General features: G+C 39.8%; 1 protein-coding gene across 1 annotated transcript in view; it reads left to right on the top strand.

The window, feature by feature from the left end:
• The window catches only part of IL12RB2 (interleukin 12 receptor subunit beta 2), an 84,311-nt gene that overhangs the window by 12,586 nt on the left and 51,175 nt on the right, over nt 1-20,550 (top strand). Inside the window, exons 3-8 of the mRNA XM_004280762.4 lie at nt 165-452; nt 7,320-7,434; nt 8,344-8,528; nt 9,747-9,889; nt 11,001-11,151; nt 20,119-20,198. Of these exons, the coding sequence (XP_004280810.1) occupies nt 165-452; nt 7,320-7,434; nt 8,344-8,528; nt 9,747-9,889; nt 11,001-11,151; nt 20,119-20,198 (962 nt within the window). The remainder of the gene's footprint in view (nt 1-164; nt 453-7,319; nt 7,435-8,343; nt 8,529-9,746; nt 9,890-11,000; nt 11,152-20,118; nt 20,199-20,550) is intronic.

Below are 20,550 nucleotides of genomic sequence, written 5' to 3'. Positions count from 1 at the left end.
CTCATTGTGCTTCACCAATACAGCCAGAGCAATGTAGCTTATGTATATTTCCATCATTTGACAGGGTTAGTTTTATCCAGCTTTGGGGAATTACACAAACCCTCCATCTTGCAATGGGTTTCTTATATGCCATCTTATGTCTTTTGCATTTGTGTCTATTGCAGATGTGTGCAAGAGAGGGGATGTGACTGTGCAGCCTTCCCATGTAATTTCACTTGGGTCAGCTGTCAACATTTCGTGCTCTTTGAAGACCAAACAAGGCTGCTTGCAATTCTCCAGTTTTAACAAGTTAATCCTCTACAAGTTTGACAGAAGAATCTATTTTCAGCATGGTCATTCCCTCAGCTCGCAAGTCACAGGTCTTCCCCTGGGTACAACCCTGTTTGTCTGCAAACTGGCCTGTAGCAGTAATGACGAGATTCGAATATGTGGGGCAGAGATCTCCGTTGGTGGTGAGCATTCCATCCTGAATTCCTAAAAATTGGTGATCTTCTTGTATTTGTCATGATTAAGCAGAAATCCAAGTAGAAGACAGTGTTATTTCCTCTCCCACCACAAGGATATATTTAATCTTTTTTTAAATATAAATTTATTTATTTATGGCTGCATTGGGTCTTTGTTGCTGCACGCAGGCTTTCTCTAGTTGTAGCGAGCGGGGGCTACTCTTCGTTACGATGTGCGGGCTTCTCAATGCGGTGGCTACTCTTGTTGTGGAGCACAGGCTCTAGGCACGTGGGCTTCAGTAATTGTGGCACATGGGCTCAGTAGTTGTGGCACACGGGCTTAGTTGCTCCGCGGCATGTGGGATCTTCCCGGACCAGGGCTCGAACCTGTGTCCCCTGCATTGGCAGGCAGATTCTTAACCACTGCGCCACCAGGGAAGTCCTGGATACATTTAATCTTGATAGTAACATGAGCACCTCAATGTAAGAAGTCCAGAGATCAATAGAACTGGGATCACATTTAGTAAGTCTCCTCTTCCTTCTCTTCTCTCTTTTCCACCCCTCTCCTCCCCTCTCTCTTTCGCTCCTCTTTTTGGCCATTAAGACCATTTACCTATTGCCCGTGGGCTCCAATGGCAGGAAAATGGCTCTCCACAGCTGAGTCTTCATTCCTTCTTACTTATGAGAATTGTTCAAAGCCACTGCCCCCTAAAGAGAAGAGAGATGTCTCTTTTGACTTATGCAGCCCAGGCTGATACCCAAGGCTGAGCACTTTTCCTCTCTCTGACTTAATGCACAAAAAATAGTTCTTCCATCCACCTCACTCCTGACCACTGGTTATCAGACTTAGCAGAAGTTGAGAGAACTATTGTCATACTTAGTATCTTTTCCTGGGTTTTCTAGAAAACTGCCTGAGACAAAACTGACGTGCTAAGACTTCATGGGGGGAGGGGAGTTGTACAGTTCTAGAGAAGCAAGAGTGAGGGAATGAACTAGGAAAGGAGCAGAGCAAACACAAGGTGGTTAAGTGACTGAGCTGGCCTTGGCATCAACAGAAGATACAGCTGGTTTCTTGGTCAGTAGCGACATCCCCAGAAAGAACATATAGAAATAGAGTGACACGTGAAAGAGTTAACAGTCTGCCATCGGTCAGAGTTCACCCACAGAGCACCAACTCCCCCGCACTGCTTGCTTGCACTGTGTGTGGGCTCCTCACGCAGCCGTGGGGAGAAAGAACTAAGATGTCAGAGTTGGCGTCTGCAGCCTGAGCCACAGTGCACAGGGTGAGCCAACAGCACACCTTCCTGCAGCCTGCAGCCTGCAGCCTTAAAGGCCTAGCCCAGCGAGCCAGTGAGCATACATAGGCCCTGAGCGATCCCACGGCACTCTGTGCCTCTGTGTATCCAGGGAAGCTCCGAAGGGGCAGGTGAGAGGCATAAGAAGAGTGGGAGGAATTGCTGCAGTAGGCTGACTGACCAAGATGCGAGGACAGGGTCCCTCTCATAAAGAGAGTGACATAGAGCTCAGTGAGACTCTTCAGGATGGAAAGAGTCTCTTTCCCTCTTCTAGGGACCTCTTCTCTGTGACCTATAAGAAGGTGGTTGGTACCAGGCGGTCTTCCTGGAGGTCAGCCACAAGCATTGAGCAGAACACCAAGCAAACGTCTAAGCAAATCATTTGTGGGCACGGAGGCATAAACTAGGTCCTGTACTCCTCTTCCAGATCAGGGGCTCCTGTTCACACCACTTATGGGTCACGTACTCTCAGCTCTGATAGCCTGTGGTGTAGTAAAAGGTACCTGGGCTTTGAATCTCAACACTGCCACTAGCAGTGGACTCTTAGACAATTTCAATTCTCTGAGTCTCAGTTTCTCCATCTGTGTGATGAAGATACTAACACCTACCTCATAAGATGGTTGTAGTGATTAGATGACACCTTGTATGCAAAGTGCTTAACCTAGTACCGGTCACATAGGAGGCACTTAAGTGATGAGCGCTAGGGTTGCAGTTCCATCGGTTTTACTCTTTTCTTCGTGTGTGCAGCATGCTGAGCGCTGAGACTGTTTCTCTTGAAAGGAAGTATAAGCATTGGTTATAGACAAAATGAAAATTTTTTCTTAAAAACACCATTAGTCCTCACCTCCCTTGTCCTCAGAACACCTGAATATTTCATCCAGGTAATTCACAATCTTACAGACCATCATACCATATTGGTATCAGACATTCTCAGTCCTGTGATGTCAGTTCCAGGTGTCCACAGTGCTGCAGGTGTTTTCTTCTTATTTAGGGGGCTAACAATGGCCTTGAAAGTCAGTATCTTTGCAGATGTCCTTAAGCCATTCCATTCCATTTCCTATCTTTGCTTAGGTGCATGAGAGTGATGTAACCCCTTTTCATTTGTTTACTTTTTTTTTTTTTTTTTTTTGCGGTACGCGGGCCTCTCACTGTTGTGGCCTCTCCCGTCGCGGAGCACAGGCTCCGGACGCGCAGGCTCAGCGGCCATGGCTCACGGGCCCAGCCGCTCCGCGGCATGTGGGATCTTCCCGGACCGGGGCACGAACCCGCGTCCCCTGCATCGGCAGGCGGACTCGCAACCACTGTGCCACCAGGGAAGCCCTCATTTGTTTACTTTTCCATCCAGAGGTTGTGGATACATCTGTGACAGTTTGCAGCATCAGGAGATCTAGGGAGATAATGAGGGGTATCTGCCCAGTGCAGCTCAGTTGGGTGACACTGCTGGAATGTTGCTTGTGCAGCATACTCAGGTGGTAACCACACTATCAAATGGCTGCTCTTTGAACAAGTTTAGCACCTTTGAGGTGAAGAACTGACTGGAAGCAACACCTTTTTCTGAGTATGGCTAGTCATTCCAAGAAAAGTCACAATGAATGTTGGTTTCACCCAGTGTAGTAAGCTTAAACCTATCTAGTGAGGGAGTGAGCAGCCCATTTTCTTTTTTGTGATAAGCAGTAGCCCATAGTGCCATTGCATACTCTCAGTGGGCCTGTCATAAAGTTGACTGGTTCTTCAGAACTGGGAATGGGTAAATGGCCTTTAAGCCTTCTCTTTCTGGCCCCTTCCTGGGCTTGTGCTGCTCTGCTGCCTGGAGCTCATCCAAATTGTGCGGTAACTAAACAACCAGTGCTCTACCTAACCTCAGAGGATTGGGCCACAAACTATTTGGACAATCAAGGAAATAAATGAAAGACAATGGATCCTTGCTTAGTTGTTTTCAATATATGTTTAGCTGTTGATATTTCTGAAAGCTGTTTTTCTAAGACCTTTTATTTCACCTAGTAAGTAGGGCTTTTAAAAATAATAAGCATAATACGCATAACAATTCATTACATGGTAAACCATTTTAATTTTCAGAGACTTTGATTTCTGACCTTTCCTTAGCATCAGCTATTATATATTTGTATTGAAGAGAATCACATCTGGTTTCTCCTGGGACAGACAGTCTCTGCCCAAACCAAGTCCTGGGCCGAAGTAGACACCTTGATTTCATGGTCCAGGGAACTCACACCGAGAAAGTTGACTTGATTTGTGGGTAAGAGCTGTGGTCTTTAAAATGAGATGCTCTGCAAACTTTTAGGAGTAAAGGTGAGGGTGAGTAACTTTTTCATTAAGCAAAAGTGCCAGGTACTTTATCTCATTTGGTCATCAAAAGACTGTATGAAGCGTTAGGGTAATGATGCTGGTTTGAACACATGCATTTACTTTCATTCCTTGTGAAATAAAGCCAAGATGCAGTAAAAAAAAAAAAAAAAAAGTTTTCTAGAGGCACAAACCCTAAAGGACAAAAGGAATCGGAGGGGAGACACAGCAACAAAGTTTTGGAAGCTGGAAAACAGGTGGGCCAGTGATAATTGGCTTAGCCTACAGCTGGCAGTGAGAAACTTCAAGATGCAACCTGATTTAATGCAGAAGCTCCCACCCCAGACAGACAGAAATTGGTGATACCATATATTGCTGGGAGTGAGGGTAGCAGTGGGGATAAAAATGGGAGATTTTAATTGAAAAATCTATTTAAAAAACAGATTCTCAGATTCCCTTCCCAATTTCATGTATCCAGTTACTTGCTGCTTTTCTACACTGGCATAGCCCTGGAGGCCTGGTATCAGAGGGCCACTGAGCTAGTTTCAGCCCATTCAGTTGAGATTGATGGTACGCACTGAAAAACAGAAGGATGAAAAGGACATTGGCATATAGCTCCCTTCAGACCTGTACCCTCCTCCTGGCAGATTAGAAAATCCTTTTCTGGAAATCAGACCAGGCTAAGAGGAAATATCTAAAATTATTTGCAATAGAGGTTCCTAAGAAACCCTTGTCAGATCACCCTGGAGTGAAACCCAGAGTCAACAAATGTCCCTCAACTGACATACCCACAGAGCTCCAATCTATAATGTAGTGTTCCCCCTCCTATATATGAATAAAAATACAAGGATCCAGGAATTCTCTGGTGGCCCAGTGGTTAGGACTCAGCGCTTTCACTGCCAAGGGCCTGGGTTCAATCCCTGGTCGGGGAACTAAGATCCCACAAGCCACACAGGGTGGCCAAAAATAAAAAAATTAAAAAAACAAGGATCTGAGGAAAATGCCTAACATGGAGAACAGAAACTGAAACAAACATGTGGAACAAAGCATAGAAGCAAAGTGGAAGAAACAGATGTATTCAGGGAGAAGAAATGTTAAGAAACAAAATCTATCCTTGATACACTTAGGAACTAAGAGCAAATATTGCATGTGGAACAAAAATAGGATGCTATAAAAAGGAAATATTCAGAGAATAAAAAACATCCCCCCCCCAAAAAAAAATAAGTGGAAATGAAAAACTCAATAGGAGGGAAGAAATGTAAACTGAGGAGTTTTTTTTCCTCATATTAGAGCAAAAGGATCAAGAGTTTTAAAATATAGGAGATAAAATACAAAATTAGAGAAGAAGGTCCAACCTATGAAACTAGGGATTTTTAGAAAGAAAAAAACAGATAAGAATTATCAGAGAAATCATTCAAAAATGTTTCCCAAAATAAAAACTAAAAGTTCCCAGAAGTTATGATCTCTTTGAGAATCCATAAGAATGAAAGAAAAGAGACCCCATTAAGCACAGTCTATACTCAGCCGAAGTATCAGTCAAGTGTGAGGGTAGAATAATGACATTTTTAGCCATGTTCAAAATATTTCCTCTCCTGCAACCTTTCCCAGGGAACCACTGGAGGATATACTCCACCAGCACAAGTAATTAAATAAAGAAAGAAGAAAGCATTGGATCTAAGAAACAGGAGATCCAACACAGGGAAAAAAAAAAAGAGAAGGAATTTCCAGGACACTGAGGTCTGGCAGTTCCAGAAAGATAGCTGTGTACAGGCACAGAGGCAAACCCATCTTACTGGAAAGTTCACAAGGCTCCCGGAAACTGGTCTCCAAGCAGATGAAACAAATAGAATTCTCAGTGCTTCTGAGTATGTTGAACAGTGATTCAGACAATTGACTTGAAAGTTTAGAATTATATTAATAATAAGGAAACTAAACAAATGGAAAAACAAGAAAATGACTACCTCCAAGATAAACAAGAAGTTGTACATAAAATGAAAAGTTAACATAGTATTAGTCATAAGCGGTTGTATATACAGATATATAAATGTATACATGTATATATGTATATCTATATATACACATATGAGTCTATTATCCTAGGAAAAGAAAGAGTTTATTATTCCATTAAACAAACCTCTATGAGCTACATATTGTTCTACTCACTTTATAGATGAAGAAACTGAAGCTCTGAGAAGCTCATCTGGGCAAGATCACACAGTGGGTACTTACTGTCCCCAGATCTATGGTGTGTGCTAAGGACAAAAAAAGCTTTTATTCCATCAATTACAGCTTTCTTTTTTTCTGAGCAGACAGTGTCTAGGGCTTCGGTGGTACCCTTGCTTTATCTCACCCAAAGGAAGCCTCTGTCTACATCTGGGTCTCAGTATTAGGGTAGAATGAGATGACCCAGTAACAGAGTATTCTCTCTTATCTCCATTAAATCTGAGAAACTCGTAGCTTTGAGTTCTGTCTTTGACTATAAAATGGCTTCATTTAAAAATACACACCTTATGATAGAAGGGACCATGCCTGCCTTGTTCACCTTTGCATTTCCACAGCTAACACTGCCTAGCCCATGGAAGGTTCTCAATGTCTGTGTACATAAAGAATTAATTTATACGTGTTCATTAAGTGCTCCAAGTGATGCTGCAGAAATTAGATTCAGGTGGTACAGCCCAGGAAGGCATGACTAAGGGCCAGTGCGTAAAAGTGCCTTGGCAACAAATCTCAGGTCAATGGAGAAAGAAAGCCCCTCAGTTTTAAACGTTTCTAATATTTGAATGGGCTTCATTCTAAAAAAGTAAACTCATCATCAACCGGGGTAATGGAGCTAGCACTGGACGTTCACCTGTCAGGGAGAACAGTAAAATATGGTGGTGAAAGGTTTGGATTCAAGTCAGCCACTCCTGGGCTGGAGACCTGATTCTGCCACTTCATCGTTTTGTAATCTTGGGCAAGATACTTCATCTCTAAGTCTTAGGTACTTGATGTAGCTGCTATGATTTCCAATTGAGAAAAACCACACATAAAACACTGAGCATAGGACTTGGCATATAATAATTGTTTGATCCATATTCACTATTATTGCCATGGTTATTAGAAGAAATTCATGCCTAGGAGGCAAATTTGAACTTCATGGGATCTGAAATAGCTCCCAGCTCCTCTGGGTATAGGAGACATAGGGGAAGTATTGTTATCTTGTTGGCAAATAATAACAATGTAATTGAAGTATCACCTGTGTGCTATTTAAAATAGGTGGTTTTGTTATTTATTTTTAAAGTTGTTCCAGAACAGCCTCAAAACTTATCTTGTATACAGAAGGGAGAACGTGGGACCGTGAGATGCACCTGGGATAGAGGACAAGACACCCACCTGTATACTGCCTATACTTTACAGTGAGTGAGACTGTATTTTTGCAGCTTTTTTGGTAGGTCTTCTCTTAGATGACATTTAGAAGTACCGAACAGTTCTAGTTTTACCAGAGAGGAGAAGCAATAAACACCTCTAGATAATTAGATACTTTAAAAAAAATTCTAGTGTTCATCAAGTAAAACTGGTTTATTCATCTAAAGTGTGACTAACTCAGAGTTCTCTTCAGGGCATCCAAGGCCCATGTTGTACTCGTTCTTCCCTGCTCTATAGGATTAAACTGGCTGCATTATATCCCTTTCCTTTTCTGCAGTTGTGGACTCTTAGGGTCATGGTATAGACTCTTAGAGTCTATAAGTAGACTCTTTTTTGTGGTAGCATTCCATTTGCCTTGGAGGAGTTTCTTTTTAAAGCACCTTTGCCTGACCTGAGAGTTCACAAAAAGAGAGAGTCTGGGAGATTCTTTTCCTTGGAGTTGATTCTGTAATCCTCTCCAAAGATCCCGCTGGTAGCACTATGCCTAAGTGAGTAGGAGATAAGGAAAAGGCAGTGGGACTCAGGGTTCCGGTCTGTACCAGCATCTGGCATTTCTGTGCAGTAAATGCCAAGGTGGCCATGGATCCTTTGGATGATTGGATCTGTCCTAAGGAGCTAAGATGTCAGCCAGGGTTTTGGGAATTCAGACAGTGTAGAGATGGTTACTCACCCATACGAATGTCAAAAAGTCTCAGTCCTACCAAAAAAAAAAGAGAGGGGTGAAGTATGGTCCTATTTATGACCACAGAATACAAATAGTCCCATTGTGTATCCCCTAGTAGTAAAACTGACCTTAAAAATGTGAGGAATTTTAAATATATGAACATTTTGTTCCTTTGTGCTAAGAAGGCAACAGCACATAAAGTATCTTGCTAAACACAATCGTCTTTCATTTACAGGTTAAAGGGACCAAAAAATTTAACCTTGCAGAAGCAATGTGATGATCACTATTGTGATCATTTGGACCTTGGAATTAACCTAACCCCTGAATCACCTGAATCTAGTTACACAGCCAAGGTTACTGCTATCAATAGTCTTGGGAGTGCTTCTTCATTCCCATCCTCATTCACATTGTTGGACATAGGTATGTATTATTTCACTTTTTGTAAGTGTCGATCTTTAGCACGTGAATATTATTTTTTAAATCACTTGAATGTTCTATGTGTGATTGTTTCAAAAGGGACAGTGGTTCATGGAAAGTGGCCAGTAGGCATAGGCAAAGGTTAGATGTTTCTTTGATGCAAGCAAAAGGATGTATGTCTCTAGAGCTATAGAGAGATGTTCAAAATGGGATATTGAACATTATTCTCTCTGTTGGAGAAATAAGAGCCCCCTGGCCTCAAATCCCATGAAGGCACTGGCTGCCAGTGATACCATCTGACTGAGGCAAGGGTCATGTGAGGTTATTCAGGTGTCTTTTCACCCCCATGGCTACTCCATTGTTCTGAGATAGGCTGCCTGTTGGCCTGCAGGGCTAGAGCAGCCAGGTGCCACCTATAAAGAAAGTGTATCATTGTACCAATCCATCTTCCTCAGAGAATACCTACCTCCTCCCCTCTCATCAGCTTGGGACCTAGAGTGAGCCAGTCCCAGCACATTTCTGAGCAAATGTAATTGGCCCAGTTGAATCAGAGGCCAATCCCAGGCATTCCCAAGGTCTCAACATCCCATGTAGGACTGGGCTTCAGGCCTGCCTGAAGTTCTGGCCTCACACTATGTGTCTCTCTTCTCTCTTCCCAAAGCACCTCTTTGCACACATACTGCTAACTGTGAGTCTGAACGTCGGTATCTACTCTATATTTTCCTATCAAAGTTCTGCCCATTCTACCTTCCATCTCTTTACATTGATCATCTCTAGCCACCTTCTTTCCCTCTTATTCTTCTCTTCTATTCCTCTGTTGCTCTCTTTCCTATGGCTTTTCCTACCAATATTTCTTCTCCTTCTGAGGTGATCACCACTAACCACACCTCTACCTTCTCAGCCACTGGAACTCCTGGGTTTTGGCACATTGGTTTTCTTTCAATCATTGAATTAAATGGAATCGAAATTATTACTGATGTTCATCGTAGTTTAGTAAAAATGAGAGTAGATTAAAGGGAATTACTTTAATGATTTAGAAATGAATCCAACTTTTTCTTCTTTCTAAAAGCCAGGGACTACTCTCTTGTCTATTTCACCAAGTTTAGTAGCCATGCATCTTAGAAATGAGATTTGTTCAACTCTTTGTAAGCCCATGTCAATACATAAGACAATTTCCAATTATGGAGCCTGAATCACACTTTTTTTTGTCCTGGTTACCAGTGAGGCCTCTTCCTCCGTGGGACATCAGAATCAACTTTGTAAATGCTTCCGTGAGCAGGTGTACCCTTCAGTGGAGAGATGAGGGTCTGGTGCTGCTTAATCGACTCAGATATCGGCCCATTAACAGCAGGTCCTGGAATATGGTAATGGTCTCTAGAGTGAAGGGGAAACCAGGGAGGGGTTCTTAGTAGCAATGCCCAGATCTCTCTTTTCATACCAGCAAAATATGGAGTTTAAGAATATTTAGCCCAAAAGTACACATACACATTTGAGACATACCAGTCACTTACACTTCTGTTTATTAAGAAATATCTTAAAATTTGATCACTGATTCCGAAATTTTTTAAGCCACAGGCTTCTGTAAATCCACATTAATTTCCTACAATTTATTTCTAGTGAGTCATTTTTCCTTGTTATTTTACCCCCTACCCCATCATTACTTCCATTATTACTTTTTAGTAATTTTTTTTTAACATATTGGAAAGAGAAATATTAGGGAATGTTCAAAGAGGGGCTTATCTGAATTGAATATTCCAAAGAAAAAGCTTCACATTTTGATGTAATAGTAAACATTAATTTTTTTTTTTTTTTTTTTTTGCCATGCCACGTGGCTTGTGGGATCTTAGTTCCCCTACCAGGGATTGAGCCCCAGTCCTTGACAGTGAAAGCATGGAGTCCTAACCACTGGACCACCAGGAATTTCCCTAAACATTAAATTTTTTACAATAAAAAATATAAGATTATAATTCCTTCCAGTATTTTGTAAAATATAATGGCTTATAATAATAACAAAGGATCAGCTCCACATGTAGAGAGGTATAATAATTAAATTTTTCACCTATAATTTTTCCTATATAATTTTCTTATATAATTAAATTTTTCTGTTTGGGACCAGTTTTATGTCTGTGTTAAAACATTCATCACATCTTAGTTGTAACCAAATAAAGAATAATCTCTAGTGTAGAAACAAGCTTCTTCAAGGCCCTTTTTCAATCTTGTTTTTCAGCTGTTTTCGGGATCCCCCCTTGGAATCCATATAGATGGATTCTTAGACCCAGGAGTTTTTTGTTTTATTAATGAGAAGCTATTGTTTCAGATTAACATCACGTGTATTCAGTAACCCAGTCATTGATATTTCTTCTTATTGAATGACAGATTTGAAAAGTAAAAAGCGTTATCTGGTCTGGTTTTCCTACCTTTATTTAAATTAATTTAGTATTAACAGGCACTTTTAAAAATCTTGTTGGATTCAAGGTTAATGCCACAAATGCCAAAGGAAGACATGATTTGCTGGATCTGAAACCCTTTACAGAATATGAATTTCAGATTTCCTCTAAGTTACATCTTTATAAAGGTAGTTGGAGTGATTGGAGTGAATCATTGAGAACACAAACACCAGAAGAAGGTATGTGTCTAAAAAACAACGGAGGGGAGGGAGGTGGATAGAGTGGAGGAAAGACAGGAGAGAGAAAGATGTAATGATTTCCTTGGAATAGAATCTCTAAAGAACTGTTACTGAATCAAAAAGTATGAGTGCATTAATTAACAAGCTCATTTTGACATTGACTTAAGTATTGAAGCTGTCCAGGGAGATATGTTTATATTGCTAAAAATTTTTTAACATTAGGTAAGTCCTACTCCTGTTTGCCACATGTTATCATGCTGGTTACAAGTTTATGCCTCAGTAATGTTTGATTATATCTCTTATTTCTATTTCACTTACTTTCTCAGTTACTTTCTCTTATTCCACAAAGCTGCAACCAGTAATTTCATTCCTTTACCATTAAACCTTGATACATTTTACCCTTTAGATTCTATGAAAATTAATATGGCTTTATAAGCCATACTAAAAGCTTGAAAAAAGGTAAGCTCTGGAGACAACATTTTAAAATAAAGTTTAACATCTGGCAATCTTCTCTCCTCCAAATGTTACAGCACTGCACTTCTTCAAACCTTTGATACTCACTGCTCACATGAGTACCACTAGACTGCCCATAGCTATAAAGAGGAGATCAAATATACTTTTAAGTCTGATGGACTTTTCTTTTTGGTAATTATTGGGAAGACAATTTTATTGAAGTATAATCGAAAAAGCAAAAATGCTTATATGAACTTTATGACAATACTAAATCTTTGGAGATATAAAAATAGCCATCTGAATATTAGTTTTCAAAAGCACTCAGTGGTACAGTATACAGCTTCATAATTTATGAAAATTTGTTTCAGAGGAAAAGTAATTGACATATAATCTGTTGCTTTATTATCTGGAGATTTTGAAGCATTAATGTCAGAAAAGCTAAGTCCTTATTTGTGAAACTTATAGATATGTGTGCATGTAAACTAGCCTAATGATTAAGCTACATTCATTTTCTGTGAGCTACTAGTGATTTCTGGTAACTGATGACACTTATCAGTGATACTCCAGTGACTTTCAAGGATGTAAACTATTAATAAAATAAATAATATATAAATTGTAGAATAATTGTATACTCTTCCTTTCTTCTGACAATAATTGCATTTCGCTATTTAAAAAAATATTTTTAAATGAATTCATTCAGCAATTATAATTTATTCCTCTCATTTTATGATAAAAGTCTCTTAAATTAATGTTGAGCCACTTTTTCTCTGTTTAAATGTGTGTCATTTTTATACTCCGGAGCTTACTCTTGTTATCCTTTTATTACAATGTCAAAGTAATGCATTTTAAAAATACCTCATGGATTTTTAGACTTTATTTATACATAGTACAGATAAAATTCTTGGAAATGGGCCATATTTTATGTCCAAGTCCAAGGTAGTAAATAGGCTGAAAATTTTTAAGTTATATCACATTAAGCTAAAGTATAAACTAGGGAAACTCTGGGCTTGTAAATTCTTATCATTTTTACTCACACTTGATAATGACCCATTTAGAGATGTATGAAAAGGTTTTTCTTTCTTTCTTTTTTTTCAAGTGTTTATCTGTTGCATTAAAAACCCAAGGCAGGATGGTAACTTTCTCATATCCTATAAAATAAACCACCATCATAACAATGAGTGTAGCAACTTGTTACGGTTATGAACTCGTAGATGATTATGAATTGAACCAAGGAAGCTGGCTTATTCAGAGTAATTGCAAACATTCATAAAGAGAGAAACGCATTCTCTGAGATACACCACGCTACCAAGCTCTGCTGGTTTCCTTTCAGTGTCTGAATCTCCCTTTTTTGTGTTTGATCTTTCTGTGGGTTGTTGTAGGATCTCTTTTCTCTTACTCTAAACTTCATGGTTTTCACCTCTAACCGCTGTTCCTGTCATCAGTTTCTGTATGAAACATCAACTGATGTAAACCTAAAAGGTGTGAATTTTTTTTTAACACTATTTCCTTTTGACCCCTGAGATGTGTACGGATGTATAACTTGGCATTTAAAAAAAAAATACTAGTAAGCTTTTTTCTTTTTTTTTTTTTTTTAGTTACTGTCTAAAACTGAATGATCTTATGGTAGAGCTTTTTCTTTGCAGCCTTGGCTACTCAAAACAGAGCAATATGTTATCTCCTGGTGGATTGGGCACAGTTATTTATAGCACTCCAGCAGAGAATGAGGGTATTATTCACTCCATATGGCCCTTTCCCATGTCATTAAATTCAACTCTTGTCATGGTCCTCCATGAAAAACACTTTTAAAATGACCACTAAGTAAGGGGTGGAAGGAAAGAGATAACTTTCTTATGTTTGGGAGGACAGTCCAGCGATCAGTAACCATCAGTGGGCCTGATACTGGGAAACAAGCAATCATATTTTACTTCTAGTGGGAAAACAGCCTGAATTTGGGCTGCATAGTGTCCAAACATGCCTGAGAATATGCCCAGATGTTGGGGGGAAGGCACTCCCTCATCATTTTGAACACCCAGGAGGAGACTCCAAAATAAAGATGAACGAGCCATTCCTTAGAGCTGTATCATCAGTTACATGTTTCTGTCTGTTCATTCACCATTTTTCAGTCTTAAATATATGTTTGGTCTTGCTAAATGTGACTGTGAACAATTAATAAAGGAAGTGTTAAATGCTCATACTAGTGCCAGAGCAGCAAAGGAGGAGTCCTCCCCCACTGTGGTGATGGCATAGGTGATTGGTGAGAGATCCCAAAGAGGAGAAAATGCAAGGCTACCAGCTGCAGCCACCCATGTTCACGTTAAGAAGCTAGACAATTATTCATTCATTTGTGACTTTGAACTATTGCTAGGATAGGTTAGGTGTGAACAATTAAATACTAGAGGTTATTTTACCATCTTAGTTAGCAAGCAAGATGGTAAGTCTAGCTTAGGAGTCAGCAAACATTTGCTATAAAGGTCCATATAGTAAATATTTTCAGCTTTGCAGACCATGTGATCTTTGTCACAACTACTAAAATCTACTGTTATCACAGGCAAGCAGCCATTGACAGTATACAAATACATAGACAAAGCTGTGTCCACAGTTTTATTTTTGCACACTGAAAATTGAATTTTATAAAATTTTCATGTCACTAAAAATGATTCTTCTTTTGACTTGTTTTCAACCATTTAAAAATGTGAAAACCATTATTATTAGTTCACTGGCTATACCAAAACAGGGAATAAGGAATCAGCCAGATTTGGTCCATGGGCCATAGTTTGCTGACTCCTAAACTAGCTAAACTTGAAACTATTATACTTGCATCTTTTTGCCTAAGGCTTCAGGAAATGAGAATGAATGGTTCTTTACATTCTAAAGGGATTTACCTACAAACATTTTCGTTAGAGGGAAAATGTTATGTTTTAGATCCAGTGAGTGTCCCTACCCTTTTTTCTTCTTCTTGTGGTCTCTTCTAAGCCCAACATCTATCCTGGAAGAAGTAAATGCCTGAGCTTAACTATTTGACAAGGTAGTGATCACCCAAATGGGAAGAAATATTTTCCATGAAGCCCTCCAAAAGAAGCCACTGGGGGAAAAATACTTCTCTGGATGATCTGTGAGGAATGTGTGTATATCAGGAACTATGCCAGGTGCTCAGACATAATGATAACCAGTCAGATCCTCAGACTCAAGAGCTTATAGTCTATCTTGGAACGTCACGGAAAGATTCCTGGAAGAGATGACACCAAGAAAAACCTGCAAAGTCCAAAGGGAATCTTGTGGCCTTCCTCCATCTGGAACATGTGGTCTCCAAGGTTATTGCAGTAGAAGAAAAGAGCTATTTCCTCCTAGAAGTACTTGATTCTCTTGAATTCTGTGAAATCCCTTGTTCCTGGTTTTTACTCTACCATGTTGGTCAGTTCTTCTTTGTCTCTTTTGCTGGCCATCTTTCTCTTTTTAATCTCAATCTGTAGGGCTTTATATTGGACCCCCTTCTTTTCCCAGCTGACCTCATTCAGTCTCATGGCTCTAAAACTAGATAGGTAGGTGAAGAGAGAGAGAGAAAGATAGAATATAGTTTCTGTCCTGGACTCTTTCCAGAACTTCAGGTTTGTGTTCCAATCACCTATTCCATATCTTCACTTAGATGTCAACAGACATTCTAAACCTCACATAGCCTAAATAGACACTTTTATTTTTTTCTCCAAAGCAAAATGTTTCCAAAATGCCTCTATTTCAATCTTTCCTATCGTGGTAATTGACACCACCATCTTCCTAGCTACTCAAGTCAAAAATGCAGAAATCATCCTTAACTTCTCCTTTTCTCCTATCCCCTCATACCAGCAGTTGACTCTTCTAAAACATTCAAAATGCATTCATTCTTTCCATTGCTACTCTGACTATCCTAGTTTAAGCTACTTTCTCATTACAAAGCGTAACAATAAAATGAACACTTAGAAACCCACCATTCAGCTTAAATGCTATAAAATTACCAATATATTCTTACCGTGTCACGCTTCACTATACGTAACCACTATTCTGGACTATGTGTTTATATCATCCTCATACTTTTTCTCATAGCTTTCAGAAATGTATGTATTTCTAAACAGTGATTAGTTTTGCTTATTTTTGAGCTTAATCAAAATTATATGTGTATGTAATCTTTTGCAACTCACTTTTTTCCCTTGGCACTCTAACATGAGGCCTCCATTGACTTTAGTATGGATGAAACATTTCTGCTTCTATTAAGAAACAAGCTCTTCACTTGTGATCTGGATGTTGAAAGGTTATGTTTCTTTAAGAAAAGAAAAGATGGTGGAGTATTCAGCTATGTCAAATGCTGCCAATCAATCCAATGAAATGAGAATAGAGAAGTGATCATTAGATTTGGCAAAATAGCATTCATTGCCGACCAGGAGCAGCATCAGTAGTGTGATGGGGACAGAATCAATTGGCATTGCTTGAGAGTGAATGTTAGGTGAGGGAATAAAGACAGTGACAATTCACAACTCTTCAAGAAGTTCTGTGAAGGAGAGCAGAGATGTTGGGCAGTAGCTGGAGCAGGATGTGGTATTAAGAAATTCCCTATTTGTTTTTGCTTTTAGGATCAGAGATAATACAGTATATTTGCAAGGTGATGATAAGGTCCCAGCAGAGAGGGAGAAATTAATGATACAGGAAGTAGGATAATGGTGGGAGAGAGATCCTTGTTGAAGCAAGAGGATGGGATCCAGAACTCAAGGGGTTGGTCTTTGATGGAGGTGGGGATGCTTCATCCACAGTAAAATCAGTAGGGGTGCTGTGTTAGGGAATTGATGGGGAAGTTCGAAAGTTTCCAGGGTGGAAAGATTAGGGAATCCCTCTCTGATTGCTTCCTTTTGCTCAGTGAAGAAGTTGAGAGAATCAGATCATTGGAAGTGAGCAGGTGGAGGGAGGGACAGTACCAGCCATTGGGAAGGAACACCAGGGTGGATGATGAGCCACCAAAAATGGTGACAGAAAGGAGTGGAAAGAGAGAGTGAACCAACTGTTGAAAGTTATCAAAGAGGAGGAAGGGTGGGAGCATCTGTGTAGGGCTTCCCATGGAGACATAGCAGGGGGTAACATATAAAGGCAAGAGTATACCACTAAAAAATTGTTTAAGCAAATGGGTGTTTGTAAATCTGTTTGAGTTATTTGAAACTAGATTTTAGAGAAACGTATCACAGCCCAAAGAGTGGACGTGGAGTAACCAAGATGGCAAATGACTTATCTCTATCTTGTCCTGCTTGGAGCATGGTTTGGACCAAAATATTCTCATGGGTTCAATTTAGCCCACTACCTGAAATCTCTCAAGATATTCCTTTTTCATATTTACTTTGTGTTAAATTCTCCATTTTCACTGTTCTTAGAGATCTTTCTACTCCACTCCACTGCCTGCTCAAATCTCTGTGGAGGGATTGCTTTCCACTTGCAATTCAATTGCTCTTGTTTACGCCCTTGCACTTGCCTTGGCTTCAGAGACGGATGCTAACCTCAGAAGCAGCACATGGCTTGGCCCTGATTTATTTACCACATGTGCTGTTTCACAGAATCCTAGAATCTTGGGATTTAGAGTTGAAAGAACCCTCGAGGTCAGTTAGGTCAGTTAAACTGATCTTCTGCTTAATTTAGGATGTCCTCTTTTTTCATATTGGTGATTCCCTCCTCTTTAACCCAGTGGTTTTTTCCTTTACCTTGAAGGTACATTCATCTCAGGAGAACTGACTTCCATTTCTCAATATTCATATTTTTAATCATTTGTACCCATCTTTTTTTTGTCACTTGGACATATGGGCCTTTGACTTACCTTTTCTCGTCTACCCATAGTAGTTTTATCTGTCTTTTGTTAGATAACACTGAGGTTAGGACTTTAAGTGATTTTATGACAGTTGAATGTCAAAGATTGTCTCTAATATTAGCCCTTAAGTTGCTCTAAGCAGAAATGGTTTGACATTCCTGGTCATGAAATTTTACGCTTGACACTCATACAGATTTAGCTAATGATTTCTCTCCCATAGAGGCTTATGCTGCAAGTGGGCACCATTAAAATTTCAGCTTCACTTGCAATTTATCCTGTGAACAAAATATGACTCTAGAATTTGATTCTTAGCTCTGTGATAATCTGGTAGGTTGTAGAGGCAATGAGTGACAATGAGAGGCAATGAGGCAATGAGTGTTCCCTTTAAATTTCTTACCAATATGTAATTGACTGAAGACATTTAGCACCATGGAACACGTCCACTGGCTTTGACATTGAGCACACCCAAGTTTCCAAATCCTGATTATGTAGTCAATGTCTGGATTATCTAGTTTGTGGAGTGTTCAGATCTTTGCTCAACACGGTGGACTGTAACGGACGAGCGGGGTCTTTGGAGACAGTGAGACCTGGGCTCGGCTCTTAGCTTTGCCATCACCAGCTCCACGCTTTTTGTAAATCACTTAACATTTGTCAACCTCCTTGTCCTCAGCTGCAAAACAGGTATAATCACATGTACCCTCTGCCTTGTGTGAGGATTAAGTGAGATCATGCATATAAAGTATCCAAAGATTACCTGGCACATGGTAGGTGGTTAATAAATGTCAGGCCCCCTTTCCTTCTGTTGCCTGTGCTTTTTTCCTTTTATGCATCTGGACTAGCAGAAAAAAAGTTCTGAGCTTGACTCCTGGCTCCCTGTAATCCTGAACGATTGAGAGCACTTTCAGAATGTCTTCTGTACACATTTCTTACTTCTAATTCCTGGCTGCAAGGGTAAATACTACCACTGGTGGGAAGAGAAGGGGAAGAAAAGAAGTGAATGTTTAGAAATAAAAAAAGAGAGACAAAGGCGAGAGAGGCAGGAAGAGGAAGTGACAAAGGAAGAGAATAGAAAGGTGTACCTGATGGAGGATGTAAGTTTTATAGAGAAATCATAACCCTTCACAGAGCCAGGCAACCACATGATGCAGCGCAAAGAGCACAGGCTATGTGATAAAACAGAGCTGTGTTCAAAGCCTGGCTTCTCCAATGATTAGTTCTGGAACCTTGATCAAGTTCCTTAGCTTCTCAGTACTTCAGTTCTCAAAGGAAGAAAACACAGCAGCAAAATTTACTGAGTACTTAGCATGTGTCAGCACTCTTCCGTTCATTTACATTCTCACAACAGCCCCATCTGATGTGTAGAATTACTGTCCTCATTTGACAGATGAGGAACCTGGCTTGAGGACATGGTAAACATTTGTTCAGGATCACAGAGCTGGGATTTGCCCATAGACAGTCTGGCTCTGGAGCTCACACTTTAACCACTGCACTGAAGCTAGTGCATCACGGGGCTGAGGAGGACGGGAGATGTAATTGAATGGGCCCACAAAGGGCCTGCCCATAGTATGTGCTGGGACATGTGCTCCCTCCCTGTCCTTCTTTCTCTTCTCCCCTCTCTGGCTGTTTGTCTTCTGCTCTCCAGATGGGACTTAGTTTCTGGAAATTTCCATCTGGTTAAATGGAACTTGCTGCTCCAAAAGGAACCCCAAGATAGCCTCACCCTAATATACTCTGAATGTCACTGTTACACAAGTAAAATTGGTGCAATTGAAGCCGTTTTCAGGGATTGCTTCTGCTGATTCCACCCCTGGCTGTAAATCAAAACAAATCTGACAGTGGGAGAAGTAAAACTACTTGACCCATTCATACACACACACACACACACACACACACACACACACACACACACACACACACACACTCTTAGACACAGGAGTTGATTATTCAGTTTCTTTTCAAGTATGTTCTATTGACTTTCTCAAATTAAATTAGGTAATATTTGACCATCGTCTTATGGATTGGTGATTATTTCTTCTATGAGTTCAGCCTGTGTTTCAGCATCAAGTAGATAATATTGCCTGGTTTTTTCATTTGCTTATTCATCATTTAACAAAGAGTAACTGGGAGTCTGTTACATTCTAAGCATTGTGCTAGGTATGAGGAGTATTAAGATGAATGAGATAGGCCTCCTTACAAATAGATTATTGTCTAGTGATCATAAAACCAAATAATTATACTCCAGCATAAGTTCAGGAACGGAGATGAACACAAAGTTCATCATTTGTATTTTGTATTTTTACAGGATCAAAAAAATGTTTCCCTTATGATTTATGTTTATTTTTCTATTGAGAATTCTTTCTGCATTCCAATAAAAAAGAATTAACCAGACGTACTTTCTTTGAGTTGTTTTACTAATACACGTTTTAAGAGTAAGTTAAGAATCTAATTTCCTCGTCATTTTTTAAAATTTGTCTTCAAGGTAACCTTGTTTTTTCTGACTTCTGTAGTCAAAGATATATACATGTTCATTGTGTAACAGCAGAAAAAGGAAGATACTGGGACACAAAGAAAATTGAAATTATCCTATAATCCTACTCCCCCTGAATTATTTAATGAATAACCAATTGACTTCCAAAGTCTTCATATTGTATAGATATATATGTATATATGAAACTGTTTTTTTTCCCCCTTCAAAACAGAGCCTACTGGAACATTAGATGTCTGGTACATGAGACAGCACATTGAATACAATAGACAACAGATTTCTCTTTTCTGGAAGGTAAGTTTGCAGTGTCCACTTAAAATTCAGGAGAATTATAGATTTGGGTTTTTTGTTTTGTTTTTATTGAGGTATAATTGACATATGAAGAGAATTACATATTTGAATGATAAGTTTCAAGGCCAGAAAAAGACCTTCTGTTTCCATAGTGGCTTTGGTATGAGCCTTCAGAGTTTGTGTTGGAGCTCATTTTCTCAGCCAGATCCTCATGATGCTTGATTCTGTGTCATTTATTTTTCCCAAACAAGGGTGAGAACTCTGACTTCCTGCCTCCACACAATCACATCTTTCCCTCACCCACTTCCAGTCAGATCAAGGTTCCCTCCCATCCCCGAGCATGTCCACCCTTTGA

This window comes from Orcinus orca, chromosome 1 (genome assembly GCF_937001465.1).
Source record: "Orcinus orca chromosome 1, mOrcOrc1.1, whole genome shotgun sequence".
Taxonomy (NCBI): domain Eukaryota; kingdom Metazoa; phylum Chordata; class Mammalia; order Artiodactyla; family Delphinidae; genus Orcinus; species Orcinus orca.
The sequence above is the reverse complement of the archived record's forward strand: the minus strand, read 5'-3'. Positions and strand labels throughout refer to the sequence as shown.